Below are 25,941 nucleotides of genomic sequence, written 5' to 3'. Positions count from 1 at the left end.
CACATGTCACATGTACTTTATGTTTGAATATTAGGCATCAGAGAAAAACCATCAAATTATTCCAGAAAAAAATAATATAAAAATTTAGTTAACTAAAGACTCCCTACTCTGAGATAAACATGACCTGACTATATAGCAAAATGGCACACCTGAACAGTGTGAGGGACATCCAGCTCAGTTGATGTTGGAGGCAAAAGACATTCCAAGTGTACACTCAGTAGTTTTGTGGTCTGAATATCCATTGTTCCTCGTTTGGCTACAGAAATCCCTAGCAAAAGTCCAACACAGGTCATTTCATGCCCTCTTGCTAGGTAATCATGCATGTTGACAGTTGCTAAGTTTCTCAAATGACCATTGAGTCCAAGAGCCATGAGAAAGCCTGCATGTTCTGTTGGGCTGTCTAAAGACCCCTTAGGTTTATTATATACAATCCAGGTGGAGTCTATTTCACCACAGTTGGGAGCAATTTTGAGTCCTGCTGCAACACCATTGTGGAAGTGTGGCCACATATCCATATTGGGAGGTACCTCAATGTTGGAAAGGTCAATTGTTGTTCCCCTTGGAGGAGCCTTGCCTGAGAGATTGAGTTTGGGTATTGGAAGAGTTTCAGTAATCACAGGAGCAGATGTGCATAATGTAAACATACCTCGTCCAACTGGTAATGCCATAGTTCTGATGCAGAGGGCATATAAATGTCTTTCTTGCTCTTCTAGAAAATCATGATCTGATACCTCTGGTCGCTGAACTATGTTAATTGTAACAGCACGAGATGAACACAGCATACGCCGTACTTCTGCTATGCGCTGATCTTCACACCATCTAAGAGCCAACATGTCCATATCCAAGGTCTCCATACCATCATCTTCTTCTTTAGATGGCTGTGACACTTTCTTTACCTCTTGCACTGAATCTGGATCATGATGACACCTAACTCTTATATTAAATGGATCCTTTGGCTTTTTCCCATTATCTTCATTTTTTGCAGCTTCTTCCCTGTGAGCAACAAGGTCAGGTCTGTGGATGAGGTGGTAAGCTGAGGCAGGCCAGTCCTGTGGGGGCCAAGTGCGACACATATGTTGGGCATTCATCAAAATCAAAGAAACCCCAGGGGAGAGGAGCTGAATGTCTCTGACAGTCAATCCAAGTTGATCTGTTAAAAGAACAATTTTTTCATGAATTCTAGGATTGTTCTCTGAATAATACTGTGAATTTAGTGATATATTTGAGGAGGCAAATGGTTTTTGATTACTAGGACTAATGCGTTTCAAAAATCTTTCCACAGGAATATCCTGTAAACCACAATCTGCTGCTGCTACAGAGTACAGTAAAATTAGGTTTTTGGTAGTGATGCAAACCTGAGGGATATATGGAAAAGGCTCAGGCTCGATCCCTCCCATTATTGTGTACAAGTGAGCTAATACGTGAGGAGGCTTCTCAGTAAAGTATCCAGGGTACGTCAACTTTTGTGACTCTTCTAATGGTACCTGAGGGGGAGGACCATGTAATGGACATACAGTGGGAAAATCCCTCCAATAATGATGGAGATACCGTACACCTCTTAAATCTGAGGCTAGCTGATCTAGACAAGTTACTAGCAGGCTGCAAAACTCCCAGTGTAATGTGTTCAACTTAAAATCTTCATATACTAAGTGAAGAGCAAAAAGAATTGTTGGGAGATGGGAAAATAAAGGTGCACTTGTATTAACTGTGCCCTTGCTAACTTCCTTTGGTTTTTGCAGTACACCAACTTTCTGTAATCCTAACATTTCACTAAGACTGTTTCCAGCTGCCATGTGAAATGATGAGGACAACATGTATTCCCAATCATTATCAGAACCACTTTCTGCAGCGCGAAACTTCTTTGTTGCTACAAGAGGACTACACGAGTCAGAGCCTTCAACTGGACAAGTTAGAGCTAATTTGTCAGTATCATAACCTATCATAGATAACAGCATCATTGAAAACAAAGTCCATTCCCCTTGAGGAGAAAAGTCACCAGACCCTGGGGCATTCCTGGTTGCATACCACTTGTTAACCAATTGGAGAGCTGCATCTCGGGGAAGAATGTACTTTAGAGCAGCTAAGGAATGCTTCACAAGTGGAGAAGAAGTAATTTCTGGGAGAGTTATTCTGTACAAATTTCCATTTGCATGTTCCAATGTGACTCGCACATCAGATGGATCTCTTAAAGACACAATTGCTGATGACAAAGGAAGATTTGGATCATCAGCAAAGGATCCATCAATGTGTGACCGCTCAGTAATTACTGGAGAGAGACCTACTTCAAATTTTGCTTCCAAAGATGAAGCAGGCCTGCTTGAAGTAAGGAGACTTGATCGACGGAGTGGTGTTGTTGCTGGGCTTTGAAGCCTAGATGATATGTTCAAAGATGAAAAATCTTTGAAAAGTGATGAGTTAAAGGAAAGTAATCCACAAAGGTTAATTCGACACACATGGACTGCCCCAGTATAAAGGGACAAACTGTTACTGCCATCAACAACAATCATCATCTTAAGTGCTTTAACTGGCAAAGCATCTTTGGCTGGTATAGAAGATATAGAGCCCAAAATAAGACTAGAGCGATCATTGGTATAATCATACTTGATGCAACGAAGCATTCCTGCCTGGGAGAGCATTAAACAAAGATACCTCTGACCAACACTATCTTCTGTCAGAAATGCCTTAGTAGCCCGAGCGAGTGAATGATCAGTCCACAGGTGATCAAGACAAATATCTGGAACCAATGGTTCTGGCTCAGCAAGAGTTTCGTTGAGAGAGGCAATTTGTGGTGTCCGAGGTGTGCGTGGTCCAGAAGACCGGCTTGGAGAGGGGGTCATAGCCAGCCGCAGATGCTGTCCACCAAACACTGATGGTGACTGGGTTCGACTGAAAAATACAAAGGACAACATTATCATATTAATCTCAAAAATTACTAGCATTTCAAAAACTTTTATATTCAGTACTAAACATGGCAGTTCATGTTATTCATCTCTGCATGAAAGCAGATCTTTCCAAAAGATGCTCTTAGAAAATCCATCAAATGGGGTCAATTTTCTATGCATGATATGGTGTCTTCCAAAGAAAACTCCTGGTCTATCAGACTAGGTTGCCTGGATTACTTCATTTCCACATGCACAGAAAAGAGATTAGACTATTCTCTCTCCATCATCTGCCACGTCAGCTATCCAAACTGGCATCCAACATACATTTAAGTACCACTTTGTATCGATCTAGTAGCTTATCATAGTAAAGCAAAGTCTGTTTCTTAGCAGTCATGATCTTAGTAAAATCAATTTAACAACATCCACTTGGTTTCCCATGACTTACGAAATCTACCAATCGTTCTTGTCTATGTAACCTTCCCCGATTCTCATTTTCACTTTCCACACATGAAAGAATTCTTTATGATCCAGTATTATGCATCCTTTGTTAACTCAAATAACAAATAAATTCTATGTCTGCAAAAGAAAATATATTTAAAAAAAAATACAAGAGGAGGGATTTCATCCCCACACTCCTGCCTCCTTTAGTCACCTAAAGGAGACAGAATTCCTTCTCCCCTACCCCAGGAAATGGAAGAACAAGCCAAGCAAGGAGTGGTCATCATCCCTGAAGGCTCAGGTTGGAGCGTATAAATGTGTGTGGAGAGATAGGTAGTACGTTTGAGGATATAAATCTGGATGTTCTGGCTCTGAGTAAGCTTAAGGATCAAGGGGGAATTATTTGAATATGTCTTTGGAGGAATGTCAGGTTCTGTTGAGAGGACAAGAGCAAAAGGAAGGAGTACTATCAATGAAGCAGAAGCTGTGGAAAGGTAAAGAAGTGAATTCAAGACTGATGTGGGTAAAAATGAAAGTGGATGGAAAGATATGGGTGAATAATAGTGCTTATGCACCCAGCCATGAGAAGAAAAATCATGAGAGGCAAATGTTTTCGTAGCAGCTAAGTGAGTGTGTCTGCAGTTTTGATCAAAGACTTCAAGTATTATGGACAGGAGATTTCACATCTGGTAATGACAAATGAACTCTGTTTAAATGCCAATAAGTTAACTTGGGCATACCATATACAATCAAAAGGATGTTGCTTATACACAACTGGGACTGTAGTTCAAGAATGACAATTCTATTATCTATATGTTTAGTTAAGTTCTAATGCATCACCTTAATCTTACAGTTTTTATCTTAGTTGCCACCTCTCAGTTGTTGTTGTTGATTTTTCAACATATTCACTGAGTTGTTTAGAGCAAATAAACAAAATCAATATTCCTTCTGGCATATGCCATATCAATTTAAAAGTTTTATATTTTGGCTAACAATAATCCTTCGGGAAACCTACTAAAAACAAAGAAAGGAACATTTGGTTGGTTTTATCAGCATTCATTTGAGAGTTTCAGAATGTTTCACCACAAAAGAAGTGTCTTAATGTGTTATTCCATAGCCAATGTATAATGGGTTTTCCTGACATATACTCCCTGTGTTCTATAATTATCAGTATAAACTCTGGTACATAATCATGTGCTGGATGAAACAAACACAGTACTAGCCTTTATATTCAGAAGCTGATTAGTCACATTATGAAGAAAAAAGAACACTATTTCAAGCAAATTCATCCACATGAAGTTGCAGTGGAATGTATGTAATCACAGTGAAAACCTGATTGTATGACTACAGGAGGACCTGTGGAAAGTCACATAATTGGAAAAATCTGATACACATTTTCATAATAATCATTTATTTATTTATTTATTTCACTTTGTCACTGCCTCCCGCATTAGCGAGGCAGCGCAAGGAAACAGATGAAAGAATGGTCCAACCCACCCACAGGCACATGTATATACATACACGTCCACACACGCAAATATACATACCTATACATCTCAATGTATACATATATATACACACACAGGCATATACATATATACACATGTACATAATTCATAGTCTGCCTTTATTCATTCCCATCGCCACCTCGCCACACATGGAATAACAACCCCCTCCCCCCTCATGTGTGCGAGGTAGCGCTAGGAAATGACAACAAAGGCCACATTCGTTCACACTCAGTCTCTAACTGTCATGTAATAATGCACCGAAACCACAGCCCCCTTTCCACATCCAGGCCCCACACAACTTTCCATGGTTTACCCCAGACGCTTCACATGCCCTGGTTCAATCCATTGACAGCACGTCCACCCCGATATACCACATCGTTCCAATTCACTCTATTCCTTACATGCCTTTAACCCTCCTGCATGTTCAGGCCCCGATCACTCAAAATCTTTTTCACTCCATCTTTCCACCTCCAATTTGGTCTCCCACTTCTCCTCGTTCCCTCCACCTCTGACACATATACCCTCTTGGTCAATCTTTCCTCACCCATTCTCTCCATGTGACCAAACCATTGCTCTCTCAACCACACTCTTTTTATTTCCACACGTGTAGGAAGAGAGGAAAGTGATTGGTTCTCAGTGAATGTAGGTTTGTGGCAGGGGTGTGTGATGTCTCCATGGTTGTTTAATTTGTTTATGGATGGGGTTGTTAGGGAGGTGAATGCAAGAGTTTTGGAAAGAGGGGCAAGTATGAAGTCTGTTGGGGATGAGAGAGCTTGGGAAGTGAGTCAGTTGTTGTGTTGTTCGCTGATGATACAGCGCTGGTGGCTGATTCATGTGAGAAACTGCAGAAGCTGGTGACTGAGTTTGGTAAAGTGTGTGAAAGAAGAAAGTTAAGAGTAAATGTGAATAAGAGCAAGGTTATTAGGTACAGTAGGGTTGAGGGTCAAGTCAATTGGGAGGTGAGTTTGAATGGAGAAAAATTGGAGGAAGTGAAGTGTTTTAGACATCTGGGAGTGGATCTGGCAGCGGATGGAACCATGGAAGCGGAAGTGGATCATAGGGTGGGGGAGGGGGCGAAAATTCTGGGAGCCTTGAAGAATGTGTGGAAGTCGAGAACATTATCTCGGAAAGCAAAAATGGGTATGTTTGAAGGAATAGTGGTTCCAACAATGTTGTATGGTTGCGAGGCGTGGGCTATGGATAGAGTTGTGTGCAGGAGGATGGATGTGCTGGAAATGAGATGTTTGAGGACAATGTGTGGTGTGAGGTGGTTTGATCGAGTAAGTAACGTAAGGGTAAGAGAGATGTGTGGAAATAGAAAGAGCGTGGCTGAGAGAGCAGAAGAGGGTGTTTTGAAATGGTTTGGGCACATGGAGAGAATGAGTGAGGAAAGACTGACCAAGAGGATATATGTGTCGGAGGTGGAGGGAACGAGGAGAAGAGGGAGACCAAATTGGAGGTGGAAAGATGGAGTGAAAAAGATTTTGTGTGATCGGGGCCTGAACATGCAGGAGGGTGAAAGGAGGGCAAGGAATAGAGTGAATTGGAGCGATGTGGTATACCGGGGTTGACGTGCTGTCAGTGGATTGAATCAAGGCATGTGAAGCGTCTGGGGTAAACCATGGAAAGCTGTGTAGGTATGTATATTTGTGTGTGTGGACGTATGTATATACATGTGTATGGGGGTGGGTTGGGCCATTTCTTTCGTCTGTTTCCTTGCGCTACCTCGCAAACGCGGGAGACAGCGAAAAAAAAAAAAATCTCTCTTACCCTTACATTACTTACTCGATCAAACCACCTCACACCACATATTGTCCTCAAACATCTCATTTCCAGCACATCCACCCTCCTCTGCACAACTTTATCCATAGCCCACACCTCGCAGCCATACAACATTGTTGGAACCACTATTCCTTCAAACATACCCATTTTTGCTTTCCGAGATAATGTTCTCGACTTCCACACATTCTTCAAGGCTCCCAGAATTTTCGCCCCCTCCCCCACCCTATGATTCACTTCCTCTTCCATGGTTCCATCTGCTGCCAGATCCACTCCCAGATATCTAAAACACTTTACTTCCTCCAGTTTTTCTCCATTCAAACTTACCTCCCAATTGACTTGACCCTCAACCCTACTGTACCTAATAACCTTGCTCTTATTCACATTTACTCTTAACTTTCTTCTTTCACACACTTTACCAAACTCAGTCACCAGCTTCTGCAGTTTCTCACATGAATCAGCCACCAGCGCTGTATCATCAGCGAACAACAACTGACTCACTTCCCAAACTCTCTCATCCACAACAGACTGCATACTTGCCCCTCTTTCCAAAACTCTTGCATTCACCTCCCTAACAACTCCATCCATAAACAAATCAAACAATCATGGAGACATCACACACCCCTGCCACAAACCTACATTCACTGAGAACCAATCACTTTCCTCTCTTCCTACACGTACACATGCCTTACATCCTCGATAAAAACTTTTCACTGCTTCCAACAACTTGCCTCCCACACCATATATTCTTAATACCTTCCACAGAGCATCTTTATCAGCTCTATCATATGCCTTCTCCAGATCCATAAATGCTACATACAAATCCATTTGTTTTTCTAAGTATTTCTCACATACATTCTTCAAAGCAAACACCTGATCCACACATCCTCTACCACTTCTGAAACCACACTGCTCTTCCCCAATCTGATGCTCTGTAGATGCCTTCACCCTCTCAATCAATACCCTCCCATATAATTTACCAGGAATACTCAAAAACTTATACCTCTGTAATTTGAGCATTCACTCTTATCCCCTTTGCCTTTGTACAATGGCACTATGCAAGTTAAAAAAAAAAAGCTCAAAATGAAGTAATCATGCAAAGCATTCTACTGTATTGTTGGTGTACAAGAGTTGTGCCAGGATGCATACATGAGACTAGGCTGGTTTCACCGGTATTAAGTATCTCTTCTGCAGATAAAATTATGTTCATTGACTAATTTACTAAACATCATGATGTCCTCCTCAACACTTAGTTCATCTGCAGAATTCTTCCACCACTGATTCTCATCCTATGGATTCCATGATACAGTCTGAAATCTTTTAGCCACCTACCACAAAAACTGCAAGGTTCCTCAGCATTCACCTTCTTCACTGTTTTTGAGGAATGTGTAATATGGCAGATCCTAACATTTACTCTGTACTTTTCCGCATGAAAAAAAACTATTTGCACAGGAATGAAACATTTTGTCCTTCTTTAAAAGATATCTTAAAAAAATAGTCTATATATATTTACATCATTATCTAAAATTTCTACAATATTTGCATTCCTTCCCTTGTTTTTATACAATTCATAGCTGACTCTGAAACTCCTACATTTTTGGAATTCTGTTAGTACATGTTCTACAGTAAGACTGCATATGCATGTGTCACATACTGGGGTAGGCCTCTTCTCCATTAAGTGACCATGGGTCAACAAAATATGACCAATCCTCAATCAACGAAGAACTGCCTCAAACTGCCAATATTCTATTTTCATTTCACTTGCTCCCTGCTGCACATTAACCTAGCAATGACTTTTCCAGTGGTTAGTTGGGATTCAAGTAACAGATGACCCCCAATCAAGTGAATAACAACCTAACAATTGTTTCACTTGCTTTCAAACCATAACTGACTGGCTCATGGATGACAGTTATTACGTTCTAATAGTATGCTGGTAGCTGAACTTTATCTCCTCAGGGACCAGTTGATGAGATCTGACAAAACCACAAACCATGTTTATTTCAATACTGAATATTATGTGAAGCAAATGATGACTCACCTGAGAGTTGCCATATGATTTCTTGGTGTCTGGGACTGCTGTGTCTTTGGGGTAGACAAAATACTGGGAAAAATACTAGATCTTGTGCGGGAGCTAGCAGGAGTTGGTGAATGGGAGGTTACTTGAGCAGCAGGGGAGGTCATATGGGAGTGGTTTGGAGAAAATGAGTGACTATGTGAGTATGAGTGCAGTTGAGCAAATGACCCAGGATTGGACAATATAGAGGAGACAGGGGTATTGCCTAAGCTGGCTTGAACATTGCTCTGAAGTACCAAGTTGTTTTCCTGAAACAATGAAAACATTTTGATAAAATTATCATTGTATTTTTCTAATCATTAAGTACTTAATATCTAGTAAAATCAACTATCTTTCAGTACTTAAATAGCTTAACATGAGAGCAGAGTACCAGTAAAATATATATATCCATACACTTTTTCTTTTCTTTTGGACTTGGTTTGTTATTTCCTGCTTTTTCAAGGTAGCCCTTGGAAAGAGGAAAAATCCTCACTTGGCTCCTTCCTTCACTCCTTTTTTTGAAAAATGTTAATACAAAATGAGAGGATTTCCAGCTCCTCTATCCTACCCATCTGAAAAGCTGCCAAATGAAAATATGAGAATGCCCAGTAAAGAAGCTGGAACAGATACTCAATGCCTAACTTGAAGAACTGAAAAATATATAGGGAGTAACTAGAACAACATTCACAGAAAAGCTAGACTCAAGGTTGAAGTCAATACCACTTGAGTTTCAATTAAACAATTATGCCTGGGGAATAGCCACCGAGAAAAACAGCATCAAAAATCAAGCAAGACATGAGATGTGTAATAAAGAGGTGGTCAAGAGAAACGAGCTGTGCAACAAGAAAATAGTGCTGTGAGCACTACAGGCTAGCTCAGCAATCACAGCAAAATCTCTCTCCTATCCACATGATTCAAATCTGTATACATCTTTTTTTTTTTTTTTTTTTTTTTTTTATACTTTGTCGCTGTCTCCCGCGTTTGCGAGGTAGCGCAAGGAAACAGACGAAAGAAATGGCCCAACCCCCCCCCCCCCCATACACATGTACATACACACGTCCACACACGCAAATATACATACCTACACAGCTTTCCATGGTTTACCCCAGACGCTTCACATGCCTTGATTCAATCCACTGACAGCACGTCAACCCCTGTATACCACATCGCTCCAATTCACTCTATTCCTTGCCCTCCTTTCACCCTCCTGCATGTTCAGGCCCCGATCACACAAAATCTTTTTCACTCCATCTTTCCACCTCCAATTTGGTCTCCCTCTTCTCCTCGTTCCCTCCACCTCCGACACATATATCCTCTTGGTCAATCTTTCCTCACTCATTCTCTCCATGTGCCCAAACCATTTCAAAACACCCTCTTCTGCTCTCTCAACCACGCTCTTTTTATTTCCACACATCTCTCTTACCCTTACGTTACTTACTCGATCAAACCACCTCACACCACACATTTTCCTCAAACATCTCATTTCCAGCACATCCATCCTCCTGCGCACATCTCTATCCATAGCCCACGCCTCGCAACCATACAACATTGTTGGTACCACTATTCCTTCAAACATACCCATTTTTGCTTTCCGAGATAATGTTCTCGACTTCCACACATTTTTCAAGGCTCCCAAAATTTTCGCCCCCTCCCCCACCCTATGATCCACTTCCGCTTCCATGGTTCCATCCGCTGACAGATCCACTCCCAGATATCTAAAACACTTCACTTCCTCCAGTTTTTCTCCATTCAAACTCACCTCCCAATTGACTTGACCCTCACCCCTACTGTACCTAATAACCTTGCTCTTATTCACATTTACTCTTAACTTTCTTCTTCCACACACTTTACCAAACTCAGTCACCAGCTTCTGCAGTTTCTCACATGAATCAGCCACCAGCGCTGTATCATCAGCGAACAACAACTGACTCACTTCCCAAGCTCTCTCATCCCCAACAGACTTCATACTTGCCCCTCTTTCCAGGACTCTTGCATTTACCTCCCTAACAACCCCATCCATAAACAAATTAAACAACCATGGAGACATCACACACCCCTGCCGCAAACCTACATTCACTGAGAACACCTAAAGAGGTGCCAATGGGCTCCACCTTCCCAAGGCATGGTGAGGAGGATGCTTGACAACAGATTACTGGATGCAGTGATGAGGGAAGGGGAAACCAGTGAATCCAATGTATTACCAATTGGACCTTGGCCTGCAACCAGATGACTGCTCCAGACAAGCACACTTCTCCTTGCTCCCACATAAAGTGCAGCTTCAAGCTTCCCCAGCAACTGTACTTGACTAAGGGTCTTTTTTTTCTTTTTTATACTTGTTCGCTACTTCCTACATCAGCAAGGTAGCCTAATTCAATCACATCCATTCTCTTGCTGTCATGTACAATGCACCAAAACCACAGCCCCCTATCCAAGACACAAGGCACCACAGACTTTCTATGGTTTCCCCCTGGTGCTGTACATACCCTGGTTCAGTCCACCAACAGCATGTTGCTCCTTGCATAACTCATTGCTTTAATTCACTCTATCCCACGCACGCCTTTCATCCTCCTGCATGTTCAGAAATGATCACTTAATTTCTGTATCACTCATTCCTTCCATCTTCAATTTGGTCTCCCCCTTCTCCTTGTCCCCTCCACTTTTGACATCTATATCCTCTTTGTCAACCTTTCCTCCCTCATTCTTTCCATATGTCCAAACCATTTCAGCACACCCTCTTCAGCTCTTTCAACCACACTCTTCTTATTACCACACCTCTCTCTTATTCTTTTATCATTCACTCAAGCAAACCATCTCACTTATTATCCTCAAACATTTTCCTTCCAAAACATCTACCTTCTTCGACACATCCTCATCTACAGCCCATGCCTCACATCCATACAATATCACTTGGACTACTATACCTTCAACATACCCATTTTTGCCCTTACAGATATCAATCTCTCTTTCCAAACATTCTTCAATGCTCTCAGAAAATTCATCCTCTCACCCATGGTTCCATTTGCTGCCAAGTCCACTCCCATGTATGTAAAACACTTCATCCAAATATTTTCCATTCAAACTCACACACCAACTAACCTAACCTGTTCCTCTAAACTGCAAAACATAATAATCTTGCTTTTATTCACATTTGCACTCTCTAATTCCTCCTTTCAAACATTCCCAGATACAATCACCAACTTCTGGTTTTCACTCAAACAAGCCACCAGTGCCGTGTCATTAGCAAACAACAACTGACTCACTTACCAGACACCCTCACCCCTTACAGATCGCATATTTGTCCCTCTTTCCAAGACCCTTATATTTAACCCTCTCACAATCCTAACCATAAAAAAATTAACACTCATGGCAACATCACACATCCCCTGCCACAGACCAACCCTCACCTGGAATCACTCACTCTCCTTTTTACCTACTCACACACACACTTTCTCACTGCTTCTAGCAGCTTTCTTCCTACACTACATATTTGTAAGGCTTTCCACAAGACTGGGATAAGGCAGCACACTCAACCTGTTATGCAATTTACTCAGCATAAATAACCACATCCCTCCATCTTAACTACTGTGAAAAAAAAACAGTTTTAGCAAAACTTTCCCTTCTGGGCCTGTGAATAGTGGGGTGAGGGTAGAAATAAAGAAGGAATACTTACCTCCAATTTCGCCCTTCGTATTTTCCAGATAGTGTGGCTGCTATTGCTGGAATTATAGAGAATGCAGATGGAAGGATCCTCTGACATGAACACAGCCTGCTGAGACAAGTCACTCAAGTATGCAGGTCTGGCAGAACCACTATATCCTGTAAAGTTTCAGCAAGAAATCAATTGGAGCATACAATAAAATAACTTAAAAATTATCAATAAGTTCCAAATATGCAAATATCTGCTAATCTGCTGGACTTGGCTAAAAAACTGGAAAATAAACCTACACTTAGAGGATTCTTACAGACATTCTGATTTTTTATCTGAAAAATTGCTGCTCTACTCCAAAAACTTAACAGCATCTGTAGTAATAGTTCTGGTTTATCTTAACAATTTTTCTGGTGACTTTAATCAAGAAGGAATGTGCTAGGCAAAGACTTAGGCTCCTGAACATCTTTCAAAGACAGTTTTTCACTCCTCTATTGCATTTTCCATGAACATGGGATATTCTTTAGGGGATATCAGGAAAAGATCATTCATACCCTCATAAACTGGTAAGGAAGCTCTCTTTTGCTCAACTGTTTTGGTTGATCCTTGGATAGCCAAAGCCCCTTCTTCACTAACAGGGTTCCCTCTCAGGCAATTAATGACTAGCACCAGGTAGATACCACCAAACTACCTGTTGCCAGTTGTCCGAAATTCAAATTCCTTGGGATCACATCATGAAGACACATATCAACTACCTATTATACATCCACGTCCTTTTATTTGTTTCAAGATCATTTCATTGTGTTGGTATTTTTGAAGTTCCTTGTGAAACATATTTGTTTATTCATTTTTTTCATACTTGATCGCTGTTTCCTGCATTGGTGAGGTAGTGCCAAGAACGAATGAAGAAAAGCTGCATCCCCTCACATCCATTCTCTAGATGTCATGCCCAAAGACCTTTCCATGCTGGACACTTCAAATACCCTGGTTCAGTCCTCTGACAGAACACAGGCCCTTATAAACCACATCGTTTCAATTCACTCAATCCCATGGATGCCCTTTACCCTCCTCCATGTTCAGGCCCTGATCACACATCACTTCATCTTTCATTTCATCTTTCCATCTCCAATTTGGTCTCCACATTCTCCTAGTTCCCTTAACTTTTGACACACATATCCTCTTTGTCAAACTTTCCTTACTTACTCTCTCCATAAGTCCAAATCATTTCAGCATACCCTCTTCAGGTCTCTCTACCACACTCTTTTTATTACTACACATCATTCTTATCCTTTCATTACTTAATCAAACCATGTCACACAAATCATTGTCTTAAAAATTCAATTTTCAACATACCCATCCTTCTCCACAGTCGTATTTATAGAACATACCTTATATCCATATAATAACGTAGTGACTACTGTACCTTCAAACACACCTATTTTTGCCATCCAGATAATGATCTCTCTCTATTCATGTTTTCAGAACCTTCAGTTAGATCAGTGTAATTTTTCATTACAATGGCATCTGCTATTAGCTACCCATGTACATCCTCTGCTTGGTGTTTTATCAAGGATTTTATGGTAATGGGGCTAGATGGAGCATGAAAAGACTGTTCTGCATAAACCATTGTAATCTGAAAGGCAAGGCTAAACAAAGAGATATAAGAGAAATCAAGGCAGTGCTCAAAGCCTTAACAAAAGAAAGTTGACTGGTTGGTAAGATCATTCAGTGTATGTATGACTCATGGTGAGGTGCCTGAGGACTGGTGGAATCTTGCATAGTGCCATTGTACAAAGGCAAAGGAGATAAGAGTGAGTGCTCAAATTATAGACGTATAAGTTTGTTCAGTATTCCTGGTAAATTATATGGGAGGGTATTGACTGAGGGTGAAGGCATGTACAGAGCATCAGATTGGGGAAGAGCAGTGTGGCTTCTGAAGTGGTAGAGGATGTGTGGATCAGGTGTTTGCTTTGAAGAATGTATGAGAGAAATACTTAGAAAAGCAAATGGATTTGTATGTAGCATTTATGGATCTGGAGAAGGCATATGAGAGAGTTGATAGAGATGCTCTGTGGGGGGTATTAAAAATATATGGTGAGGGAGGTACGATATTGGAAGCAGTGAAAAGTTTTTATTGAGGATGTAAGGCATGTGTACGTGTAGGAAGAGAGGAAATTGATTGGTTCTCAGTGAATGTTGGTTTCTGGAAGGGGTGTGTAATGTCTCCATGGTTGTTTAATTTGTTTATGTATGGGGTTATGTTAGGGAGGTGAATGCAAGAGGTTTGGAAAGAGGGGTAAGTATGCTGTCTGTTGTGAATGAGAGAGCTTGGGAAGTGAGTCAGTTGTTGTTCGTGGATGATACATTGCTGGTGGCTGCTTCAGGTGAGAAACTGCAGAAGCTGGTGACTGGTGACTGCATGTTCAGGCCCCGATCACTCAAAATCTTTTTCACTCCATCTTTCCACCTTCAATTTGGTCTCCCACTTCTCCTCGTTCCCTCCACCTCCGACACATATATCCTCTTGGTCAATCTTTCCTCACTCATTCTCTCCATATGCCCAAACCATTTCAAAACACCCTCTTCTGCTCTCTCAACCACGCTCTTTTTATTTCCACACATCTCTCTTACCCTTACATTACTTAAGCGATCAAACCACCTCACACTACACATTGTCCTCAAACATCTCATTTCCAGCACATCCACCCTCCTGCGCACAACTCTATCCATAGCCAACGCCTCGCAACCATACAACATTGTTGGAACCACTATTCCTTCAAACATACCCATTTTTGCTTTCCGAGATAATGTTCTCGACTTCCACACATTCTTCAAGGCTCCCAGGATTTTCGCCCCCTCCCCCACCCTATGATTCACTTCCGCTTCCATGGTTCCATCCGCTGCCAAATCCACTCGAAGATATTTAAAACACTTTACTTCCTCCAGTTTTTCTCCATTCAAACTTACCTCCCAATTGACTTGACCCTCAACCCTACTGTACCTAATAACCTTGCTCTTATTCACATTTACTCTTAACTTTCTTCTTTCACGCACTTTACCAAACTCAGTCACCAGCTTCTGCAGTTTCTCACGTGAATCAGCCACCAGCGCTGTATCATCAGCGAACAACAACTGACTCACTTCTCAAGCTCTCTCATCCACAACAGACTTCATACTTGCCCCTCTTTCCAAAACTCTTGCATTCACCTCCCTAACAACCCCATCCATAAACAAATTAAACAACCATGGAGACATCACACACCCCTGCCGCAAACCTACATTCACTGAGAACCAATCACTTTCCTCTCTTCCTACACGTACACATGCCTTACATCCTCGATAAAAACTTTTCACTGCTTCTAACAACTTGCCTCCCACACCATATATTCTTAATACCTTCCACAGAGCATATATATATATATTTTTTTTTTTTTTTGCTTTGTCGCTGTCTCCCGGGTTTGCGTGGTAGCGCAAGGAAACAGACGAAAGAAATGGCCCAACCCACCCCCATACACATGTATATACATACGTCCACACACGCAAATATACATACCTACACAGCTTTCCATGGTTTACCCCAGACGCTTCACATGCCCTGATTCAATCCACTGACAGCACGTCAACCCCGGTATACCACATTGATCCAATTCACTCTATTCCTTGCCCTCCTTTCACCCTCCTGCATGTTCAGGCCCCGATCACACAAAATCTTTTTCACTCCATCTTTCCACCTCCAATTTGGTGTCCCACTTTTCCTCGTTCCCTCCACCTCCGACACATATATCCTCTTGGTCAATCTTTCCTCACTCATTCTCTCCATGTGCCCAAACCATTTCAAAACACCCTCTTCTGCTCTCTCAACCACGCTCTTTTTATTTCCACACATCTCTTTTACCCTTACGTTACTTACTCGATCAAACCACCTCACACCACACATTGTCCTCAAACATCTCATTTCCAGCACATCCATCCTCCTGCACACAACTCTATCCATAGCCCACGCCTCGCAACCATAAAACATTGTTGGAACCACTATTCCTTCAAACATACCCATTTTTGCTTTCCGAGATAATGTTCTCGACTTCCACACATTCTTCAAGGCTGCCAGGATTTTCGCCCCCTCCCCCACCCTATGATCCACTTCCGCTTCCATGGTTCCATCCTCTGCCAGATCCACTCCCAGATATCTAAAACACTTCACTTCCTCCAGTTTTTCTACATTCAAACTTAACTCCCAATTGACTTGACCCTCAACCCTACTGTACCTAATTACCTTGCTCTTATTCACATTTACTCTTAACTTTCTTTTCACACACTTTACCAAACTCAGTCACCAGCTTCTGCAGTTTCTCACATGAATCAGCCACCAGTGCTGTATCATCAGCGAACAACAACTGACTCACTTCTCAAGCTCTCTCATCCCCAACAGACTTCATACTTGCCCCTCTTTCCAAAACTCTTGCATTCACCTCCCTAACAACCCCATCCATAAACAAATTAAACAACCATGGAGACATCATACACCCCTGCCACAAACCTACATTCACTGAGAACCAATCACTTTCCTCTCTTCCTACAAGTACACATGCCTTACATCCTCGATAAAAACTTTTCACTGCTTCTAACAACTTACCTCCCACACCATATATTCTTAATACCTTCCACAGAGCATCTCTATCAACTCTATCATATGCCTTCTCCAGATCCATAAATGCTACATACAAATCCATTTCCTTTTCTAAATATTTCTCACATACATTCTTCAAAGCAAACACCTGATCCACACATCTTCTACCACTTCTTAAACCACATATATATATATATATATATATATTTTTTTTTTTTTTGCTTTGTCGCTGTCTCCCGCGTTTGCGAGGTAGCGCAAGGAAACAGACGAAAGAAATGGCCCAACCCACCCCCATACACATGTATATACATACGTCCACACACGCATATATACATACCTACACAGCTTTCCATGGTTTACCCCAGAAGCTTCACATGCCTTGATTCAATCCACTGACAGCACGTCAACCCCGGTATACCACATCGTTCCAATTCACTCTATTCCTTGCACGCCTTTCACCCTCCTGCATGTTCAGGCTCCGATCACACAAAATCTTTTTCACTCCACCTTTCCACCTCCATTTGGTCTCCTACTTCTCCTCATTCCCTCCACCTCCGACACATATATCCTCTTGGTCAATCTTTCCTCACTCATTCTCTCCATGTGCCCAAACCACTTCAAAACACCCTCTTCTGCTCTCTCAACCACGCTCTTTTTATATCCACACATCTCTCTTACCCTTACGTTACTCACTCGATCAAACCACCTCACACCACACATTGTCCTCAAACATCTCATTTCCAGCACATCCATCCTCCTGCGCACAACTCTATCCATAGCCCATGCCTCGCAACCATACAACATTGTAGGAACCACTATTCCTTCAAACATACCCATTTTTGCTTTCCGAGATAATGTTCTCGACTTCCACACATTCTTCAAGGCCCCCAGAATTTTCGCCCCCTCCCCCACCCTATGATCCACTTCTGCTTCCATGGTTCCATCCGCTGCCAGATCCACTCCCAGATATCTAAAACACTTCACTTCCTCCAGTTTTTCTCCATTCAAACTCACCTCCCAATTGACTTGACCCTCAACCCTACTGTACCTAATAACCTTGCTCTTATTCACATTTACTCTTAACTTTCTTATTCCACACACTTTACCAAACTCAGTCACCAGCTTCTGCAGTTTCTCACATGAATCAGCCACCAGCGCTGTATCATCAGCGAACAACAACTGACTCACTTCCCAAGCTCTCTCATCCCCAACTGACTTCATACTTGCCCCTCTTTCCAAAACTCTTGCATTTACCTCCCTAACAACCCCATCGATAAACAAATTAAACAACCATGGAGACATCACACACCCTGCCGCAAACCTACATTCACTGAGAACCAATCACTTTCCTCTCTTCCTACACGTACACATGCCTTACATCCTCGATAAAAACTTTTCACTGCTTCTAACAACTTTCCTCCCACACCATATATTCTTAATACCTTCCACAGAGCATCTCTATCAACTCTATCATATGCCTTCTCCAGATCCATAAATGCTACATACAAATCCATTTGCTTTTCTAAGTATTTCTCACATACATTCTTCAAAGCAAACACCTGATCCACACATCCTCTACCACTTCTGAAACCACACTGCTCTTCCCCAATCTGATGCTCTGTACATGCCTTCACCCTCTCAATCAATACCCTCCCATATAATTTACCAGGAATACTCAACAAACTTATACCTCTGTAATTTGAGCACTCACTCTTATCCCCTTTGCCTTTGTACAATGGCACTATGCACGCATTCCGCCAATCCTCAGGCACCTCACCATGAGTCATACATACATTAAATAACCTTACCAACCAGTCAACAATACAGTCACCCCCTTTTTTAATAAATTCCACTGCAATACCATCCAAACCTGCTGCCTTGCCGGCTTTCATCTTCTGCAAAGCTTTCACTACCTCTTCTCTGTTTACCAAATCATTTTCCCTAACCCTCTCACTTTGCACACCAACTCGACCAAAACACCCTATATCTGCCACTCTATCATCAAACATATATATATATATATATATATATATATATATATTTTTTTTTTTTTTTTATACTTTGTCGCTGTCTCCCGCGTTTGCGAGGTAGCGCAAGGAAACAGACGAAAGAAATGGCCCAACCCCCCCCCCCCCCATACACATGTACATACACACGTCCAGACACGCAAATATACATACCTACACAGCTTTCCATGGTTTACCCCAGACGCTTCACATGCCTTGCTTCAATCCACTGACAGCACGTCAACCCCTGTATACCACATGACTCCAATTCACTCTATTTCTTGCCCTCCTTTCACCCTCCTGCATGTTCAGGCCCCGATCACACAAAATCTTTTTCACTCCATCTTTCCACCTCCAATTTGGTCTCCCTCTTCTCCTCGTTCCCTCCACCTCCGACACATATATCCTCTTGGTCAATCTCTCCTCACTCATTCTCTCCATGTGCCCAAACCATTTCAAAACACCCTCTTCTGCTCTCTCGACCACGCTCTTTTTATTTCCACACATCTCTCTCACCCTTACGTTACTTACTCGATCAAACCACCTCACACCACACATTGTCCTCAAACATCTCATTTCCAGCACATCCATCCTCCTGCGCACAACTCTATCCATAGCCCACGCCTCGCAACCATACAGCATTGTTGGAACCACTATTCCCTCAAACATACCCATTTTTGCTTTCCGAGATAATGTTCTCGACTTCCACACATTTTTCAAGGCTCCCAAAATTTTCGCCCCCTCCCCCACCCTATGATCCACTTCCGCTTCCATGGTTCCATCCGCTGACAGATCCACTCCCAGATATCTAAAACACTTCACTTCCTCCAGTTTTTCTCCATTCAAACTCACCTCCCAATTGACTTGACCCTCACCCCTACTGTACCTAATAACCTTGCTCTTATTCACATTTACTCTCAACTTTCTTCTTCCACACACTTTACCAAACTCAGTCACCAGCTTCTGCAGTTTCTCACATGAATCAGCCACCAGCGCTGTATCATCAGCGAACAACAATTGACTCACTTCCCAAGCTCTCTCATCCCAACAGACTTCATACTTGCCCCTCTTTCCAGGACTCTTGCATTTACCTCCTTTACAACCCCATCCATAAACAAATTAAACAACCATGGAGACATCACACACCCCTGCCGCAAACCTACATTCACTGAGAACCAATCACTTTCCTCTCTTCCTACACGTACACATGCCTTACATCCTCGATAAAAACTTTTCACTGCTTCTAACAACTTGCCTCCCACACCATATATTCTTATATATATATATATATATATATATATATATATATATATGAGTTTGGTAAAGTGTGTGGAAGAAGAAAGTTAAGAGTAAATGTGAATAAGAGCAAGGTTATTAGGTATGTGTATGGGGGGGGGGGCCATTTCTTTCGTCTGTTTCCTTGCGCTACCTCGCAAACGCGGGAGACAGCGACAAAGTATAATAAAAAAAATATAATATATATATATATATATATATATATATATATATATATATATATATATATATATTCATTTATTTATTCATTTTCCTTTGTCGCTCTCTCCCCGTTAGCGAGGTAGCACAAGGAAACAGACGAAAGAATGGCCCAACCCACCACCATACACATGTATATATGTACACGTCCACACACGCAAATATACATACCTATACATCTCAATGTACACATATATATACACACACAGACATATACATATATACACATGTACATAATTCATAATGTCCGCCTTTATTTATTCGCATCGCCACCTCACCACACATGGAATACCATCCCCCTCCCCTCTCATGTGTGCGAGGTTGCGCTAGGAAAAGACAACAAAGGCCCCATTCGTTCACACTCAGTCTCCAGCTATCATGTAATAATGCACCGAAACCACAGCTCCCTTTCCACATCCAGGCCCCACACAACTTTCCATGGTTTACCCCAGACGCTTCACATGCCCTGGTTCAATCCACTGACAGCACGTCAACCCCGGTATACCACATCGTTCCCATTCACTCTATTCCTTCCATGCCTTTCACCCTCTTGCAGGTTCAGGCCCCAATCACACAAAATCTTTTTCACTCCATCTTTCCACCTTCAATTTGGTCCCCCACTTCTCGTTCCCTCCAACTCTAACGCATATATCCTCTTGGTCAATCTTTCCTCTCTCATTCTCTCCATGTGACCAAACCATTTCAAAACACCCTCTTCTACTCTCTTACATTACTTACTCGATCAAACCACCTCACGCCACATATTGTCCTCAAACATCTCATTTCCAGCACATCCACCCTCCTGCGCACAACTCTATCCATAGCCCACGCCTCGCAACCATACAACATTGTTGGAACCACTATTCCTTCAAACATACCCATTTTTGCTTTCCGAGATAATGTTCTCGACTTCCACACATTCTTCAAGGCTCCCAGAATTTTCGCCCCTCCCCCATCCTATGATTCACTTCCGCTTCCATGGTTCCATCCGCTGCCAGATCCACTCCCAGATATCTAAAACACTTTACTTCTGCCAGTTTTTCTCCATTCAAACTTACCTCCCAACTGACTTGTCCCTCAATCCTACTGTACCTAATAACCTTGCTTTTATTCACATTTACTCTTAACTTTCTTCTTTCACACACTTTACCAAACTCAGTCACCACCTTCTGCAGTTTCTCACATGAATCAACCACCAGCGCTGTATCATCAGCGAACAACAACTGACTCACTTCCCACTTCCCAAGCTCTCTCAACCCCAACAGACTGCATACTTGCCCCTCTTTCCAAAACTCTTGCATTCACCTCCCTAACAACCCCACACATGAACAAATTAAACAACCATGGAGACATCACACACCCCTGCCACAAACCTACATTCACTGAAAACCAATCACTTTCCACTCTTCCTACACGTACATATGCCTTACATCCTCAATAAAAACTTTTCACTGCTTCTAACAACTTGCCTCCCACATCATATATTCTTAGTACCTTCCACAGAGCATCTCTATCAACTCTATCATATGCCTTCTCCAGATTCATAAATGCTACATACAAATCCATTTGCTTTTCTAAGTATTTCTCACATACATTCTTCAAAGCAAACACCTGATCCACACATCCTCTACCACTTCTGAAATCACACTGCTCTTCCCCAATCTGATGCTCTGTACATGCCTTCACCCTCTCAGTCAATACCCTCCCATATAATTTACCAGGAATACTCAACAAACTTATACCTCTGTAATTTGAGCACTCACTCTGATCCTCTTTGCCTTTCTACAATGGCACTATGCAAGCATTCCGCCAATCCTCAGGCACCTTACCATGAGACATGCATACATTAAATAACCTTACCAGCCAGTCAACAATACAGTCACCCCCTTTTTTAATAAATTCCACTGCAATACCATCCAAACCTGCTGCCTTGCCGGCTTTCATCTTCCGCAAAGCTTTTACTACTTCTTCTCTGTTTACCAAATCATTTTCCCCAACCCTCTCACTTTACACACCATTTCAACCAAAACACCCTATATCTGCCACTCTATCATCAAACACATTCAACAAACCTTCAAAATACTTACTCCATCTCCTTCTCATGTCACCAATACTTGTTATCACCTCCCCATTAGCCCCCTTCACTGAAGTTCCCATTTGCTCCCTTGTCTTACGCACTATATTTACCTCCTTCCAAAACATCTTTTTATTCTCCCTAAAATTTAATGATACTCTCTCACCCCAACTCTCATTTGCCCTCTTTTTCACCTCTTGCACCTTTCTCTTGACCTCTTGCCTCTTTCTTTTATACATCTCCCACTCATTTGCATTTTTTCCCTGCAAAAATTGTCCAAATGCCTCTCTCTTCCCTTTCACTAATAATCTTACTTCTTCATCCCACCACTCACTACCTGTTCTAATCAACCCACCTCCCAAACTTCTCATGCCACAAGCATCTTTTGCAAAAGCCATCACTGCTTCCCTAAATACATCCCATTCCTCCCCCACTCCCCTTACCTCCTTTGTTCTCACCTTTTTCCATTCTGTACTTCTGTACTCCTTCCCAAGCTCACTTACTCTCACCACTCTCTTCACCCCAACATTTTCTCTTCTTTTCTGAAAACCCCTACAAATCTTCAACTTCGCCTCCACAACACATCCCTCAGACATCAGACATCCCTCCAGTTGCACCTCTCAGCACATTAACATCCAAAAGTCTCTCTTTCGCGCGCCTATCAATTAACACGTAAACCAATAACGCTCTATGGCCATCTCTCCTACTTACATACATATACTTATGTATATCTTACTTTTTAAACCAGGTATTCCCAATCACCAGTCCTTTTTCAGCACATAAATCTACAAGCTCATCACCATTTCCATTTACAACACTGAGCACCCCATGTATACCAATTATTCCCTCAAGTGCCACATTACTGACCTTTGCATTCAAATCACCCATCACTATAACCCGGTCTTGTGCATCAAAACCACTAACACACTCATTCAGCTGCTCCCAAAACACTTGCCTCTCATGATCTTTCTTCTCATGCCCAGGTGCATATGCACCAATAATCACCCATATATATATATATATATATATATATATATATATATATTTTTTTTTTTTTTTTTTTTTTTTTTTTATACCTCGTCGCTGTCTCCCGCGTTTGCGAGGTAGCGCAAGGAAACAGACGAAAGAAATGGCCCAACCCCCCCCTTTTTTTTTTTTTTAAAAAAAAATTTCCTTTTTTCCCCATTTTTTTGGCCCCAAAAATTTTTTTCCCCCAAATTTGCCTTCTTTTTTTTTGGAAAATTTTTCCCCCCCGGGCCCCCCCAAAACCCTTTTTAAAAAAAACCCCCCTTTTTTAAAAAAGGTTTTCCCCCCTTTTTCAAAACCAAAATTTTTTCCCCCAAAAACCCCCCAAATTTTCCCCCCCCCCCCCTTTTTTTTTCCCCCCCTTTTTTTCCCCTTACTTTTAAACCCCCCCCCCCCCCCCCCTTTTTTTTTTTTTAAAAACCCCTTTTTTTTTTTTTTTTTTCCCCCCCCCTTTTTTTCCCCCCCCCTTTTTCCAAAACCCCCCCGGGTTTTTTTCCCCATTTTTTTTCCCCCCTTTTTTTTTAAAAATTTTTGTTTTTCCCTTCTAATTAAAACCCCTTTTAACCCAAAAGGGTCCCTTAAAAAAGGCCTTTTTTTTTAAAATTTTTTTTAAAAATTTCCAAATTTTCCCAATTTTTTTAAAAAGGTTTCCCCCCCTTATTTTTTTCCCCAAACAAAAATTTTTTCCAATTCCCCCCCCTTTTAAACCCCCCCAAAAAAAAAACCCCCCCCCCCCAAAACCCCCCAAAAAAATTTTTTTTCCCCCCCCCGGGGGGAAATTCAAAAAAAAAACCCCCCTTTTTTTTTAAAAATTTTTTTTAAAAAATTTTCCCTTTTTTTTTTTTTTTTTTTTTCCCCCCCCCTTTTTTTTTTTTTCCCCCCAACAGTTTTTTTTTTTTTTTTTTTCCCCCCCCCCCCCCCCTTTTTAATTTTTAAAAGGGAAAAAAAAAAAACCCCCCCCCCTTTTTTTTTTTCCCCCCCCCCCAAAAAAAAATTTTTTTTAAAAGGAAAGGGGAAACCCTTTTAAAAACCCTTTAAAAACCCCCCCTTTTTCCCCCCCCAAAAAATTTTTTTTTTCCCCCCCCACCCCCCAAATTTCCCCTTCCCCTTTTTCCTTTTAAATTTTTTTTCCCCCTTTTTTTCCCCCCCCCCCCCCCTTTTTTTTAAATTTTTTTAAATTTTCCCCTTTTCCCCCCTTTCCCCAAAAAAAAAACCCCCTTTTTTTTTCCCCCCCCCTTTTTTTAAAAAATTTTTTTTTTTTTTTTTTCCCCCCCCAAAAACCCCACCCAAAAAATTTTCCCCAAAAATTTTTTTTTAAAACCCCCCCCCCCAAAAAACCTTTAAACCCCCCTCAAAAACCCAAAAAACATTGTTGGAACCACTATTCCTTCAAAAAATAACCATTTTTGGCTTTCCGAGGATTAATGTTCTCGTACTTTCCACACATTCTTCTTGGCTGCCAGGATTTTCGCCCCCTCCCCCACCCATTGATCACTTCCGCTTCCATGGTTTCACATCATCTGCACATGGATCCACTCCCAGATATCTATTAACACTTCACTTCCTCCAGTTTTTCACATTCAAACTTAACTCCCAATGGACTTGACCTCAACCCTACTGTACCTAATTATCCTTGCTTTTATTCACAATGTTCTCTTAACTTTCTTTTCACACCCACTTTTCAAACTCTGCTCACCAGGCTTCTGCTGTTTCTCTCATGGAATCAGCCACCAGTGCTGTTCATCAGCGAACAACAACTGAAAATCACTTCTCAAGGCTCTCGCATCCACAACAGACTTCATTACTTGCCCCCTCTGTCCTGCTCTCAGTTAGTGCCCTAACACTTGCATTCACCTCCTATAACAACCCCATCCATAAACAAATTAAACAACCATGGAGACATCATACACCCTGCATACTAACCTACATTCACTGAGAAACAATCTCACTTTCTCTATTCCTACAAGTAATGGCCTTACATCCTCTCCGATAAAAATTTTCACTGCTTCTAACAACTTTACTCACACCATATATTCTTAAAACCTTCCACAGAGCACGCTAATACATTCTCTATTATGCCTTATCCTGTTCCTTATAAATGCTACATACAAAATCTTTTCCTTTTCTAAATATTTCTCCTCATACTATTCTTCAAAGCAAACACTGATACACACATCTTCTACCATCTTCCTTAAACCACTTATTATTATAGATATATATATTTTTTTTTTTTTTGCTTTGTCGCTTGTCTCCCGCGTTGGCGAAGGTAGCGCAAGGAAACAGAACGAATGTAATGGCCCCACCGCCCCACATCACTGGATTACATTACGTCCTCAACACGCATTTATACGTCCTACACCGCTTTCCTATGGTTTTACCCCTGAAGCTTCACATGCCTTTATTTCAAT

General features: G+C 41.6%; 1 protein-coding gene across 1 annotated transcript in view; it reads right to left on the bottom strand.

The window, feature by feature from the left end:
- The window catches only part of shtd (anaphase promoting complex subunit 1), a 596,397-nt gene that overhangs the window by 499,466 nt on the left and 70,990 nt on the right, over positions 1-25,941 (bottom strand). Inside the window, exons 8-10 of the mRNA XM_071673058.1 lie at positions 12,331-12,476; positions 8,646-8,929; positions 150-2,886 (exon numbers count right to left, since the gene is read on the bottom strand). Of these exons, the coding sequence (XP_071529159.1) occupies positions 150-2,886; positions 8,646-8,929; positions 12,331-12,476 (3,167 nt within the window). The remainder of the gene's footprint in view (positions 1-149; positions 2,887-8,645; positions 8,930-12,330; positions 12,477-25,941) is intronic.

The sequence above is a fragment of the Panulirus ornatus genome, chromosome 18 (genome assembly GCF_036320965.1).
Source record: "Panulirus ornatus isolate Po-2019 chromosome 18, ASM3632096v1, whole genome shotgun sequence".
Taxonomy (NCBI): Eukaryota; Metazoa; Arthropoda; class Malacostraca; order Decapoda; family Palinuridae; genus Panulirus; species Panulirus ornatus.
Note: the sequence above shows the minus strand (reverse complement) of the source record. Positions and strands in the feature narration are given on the sequence as shown.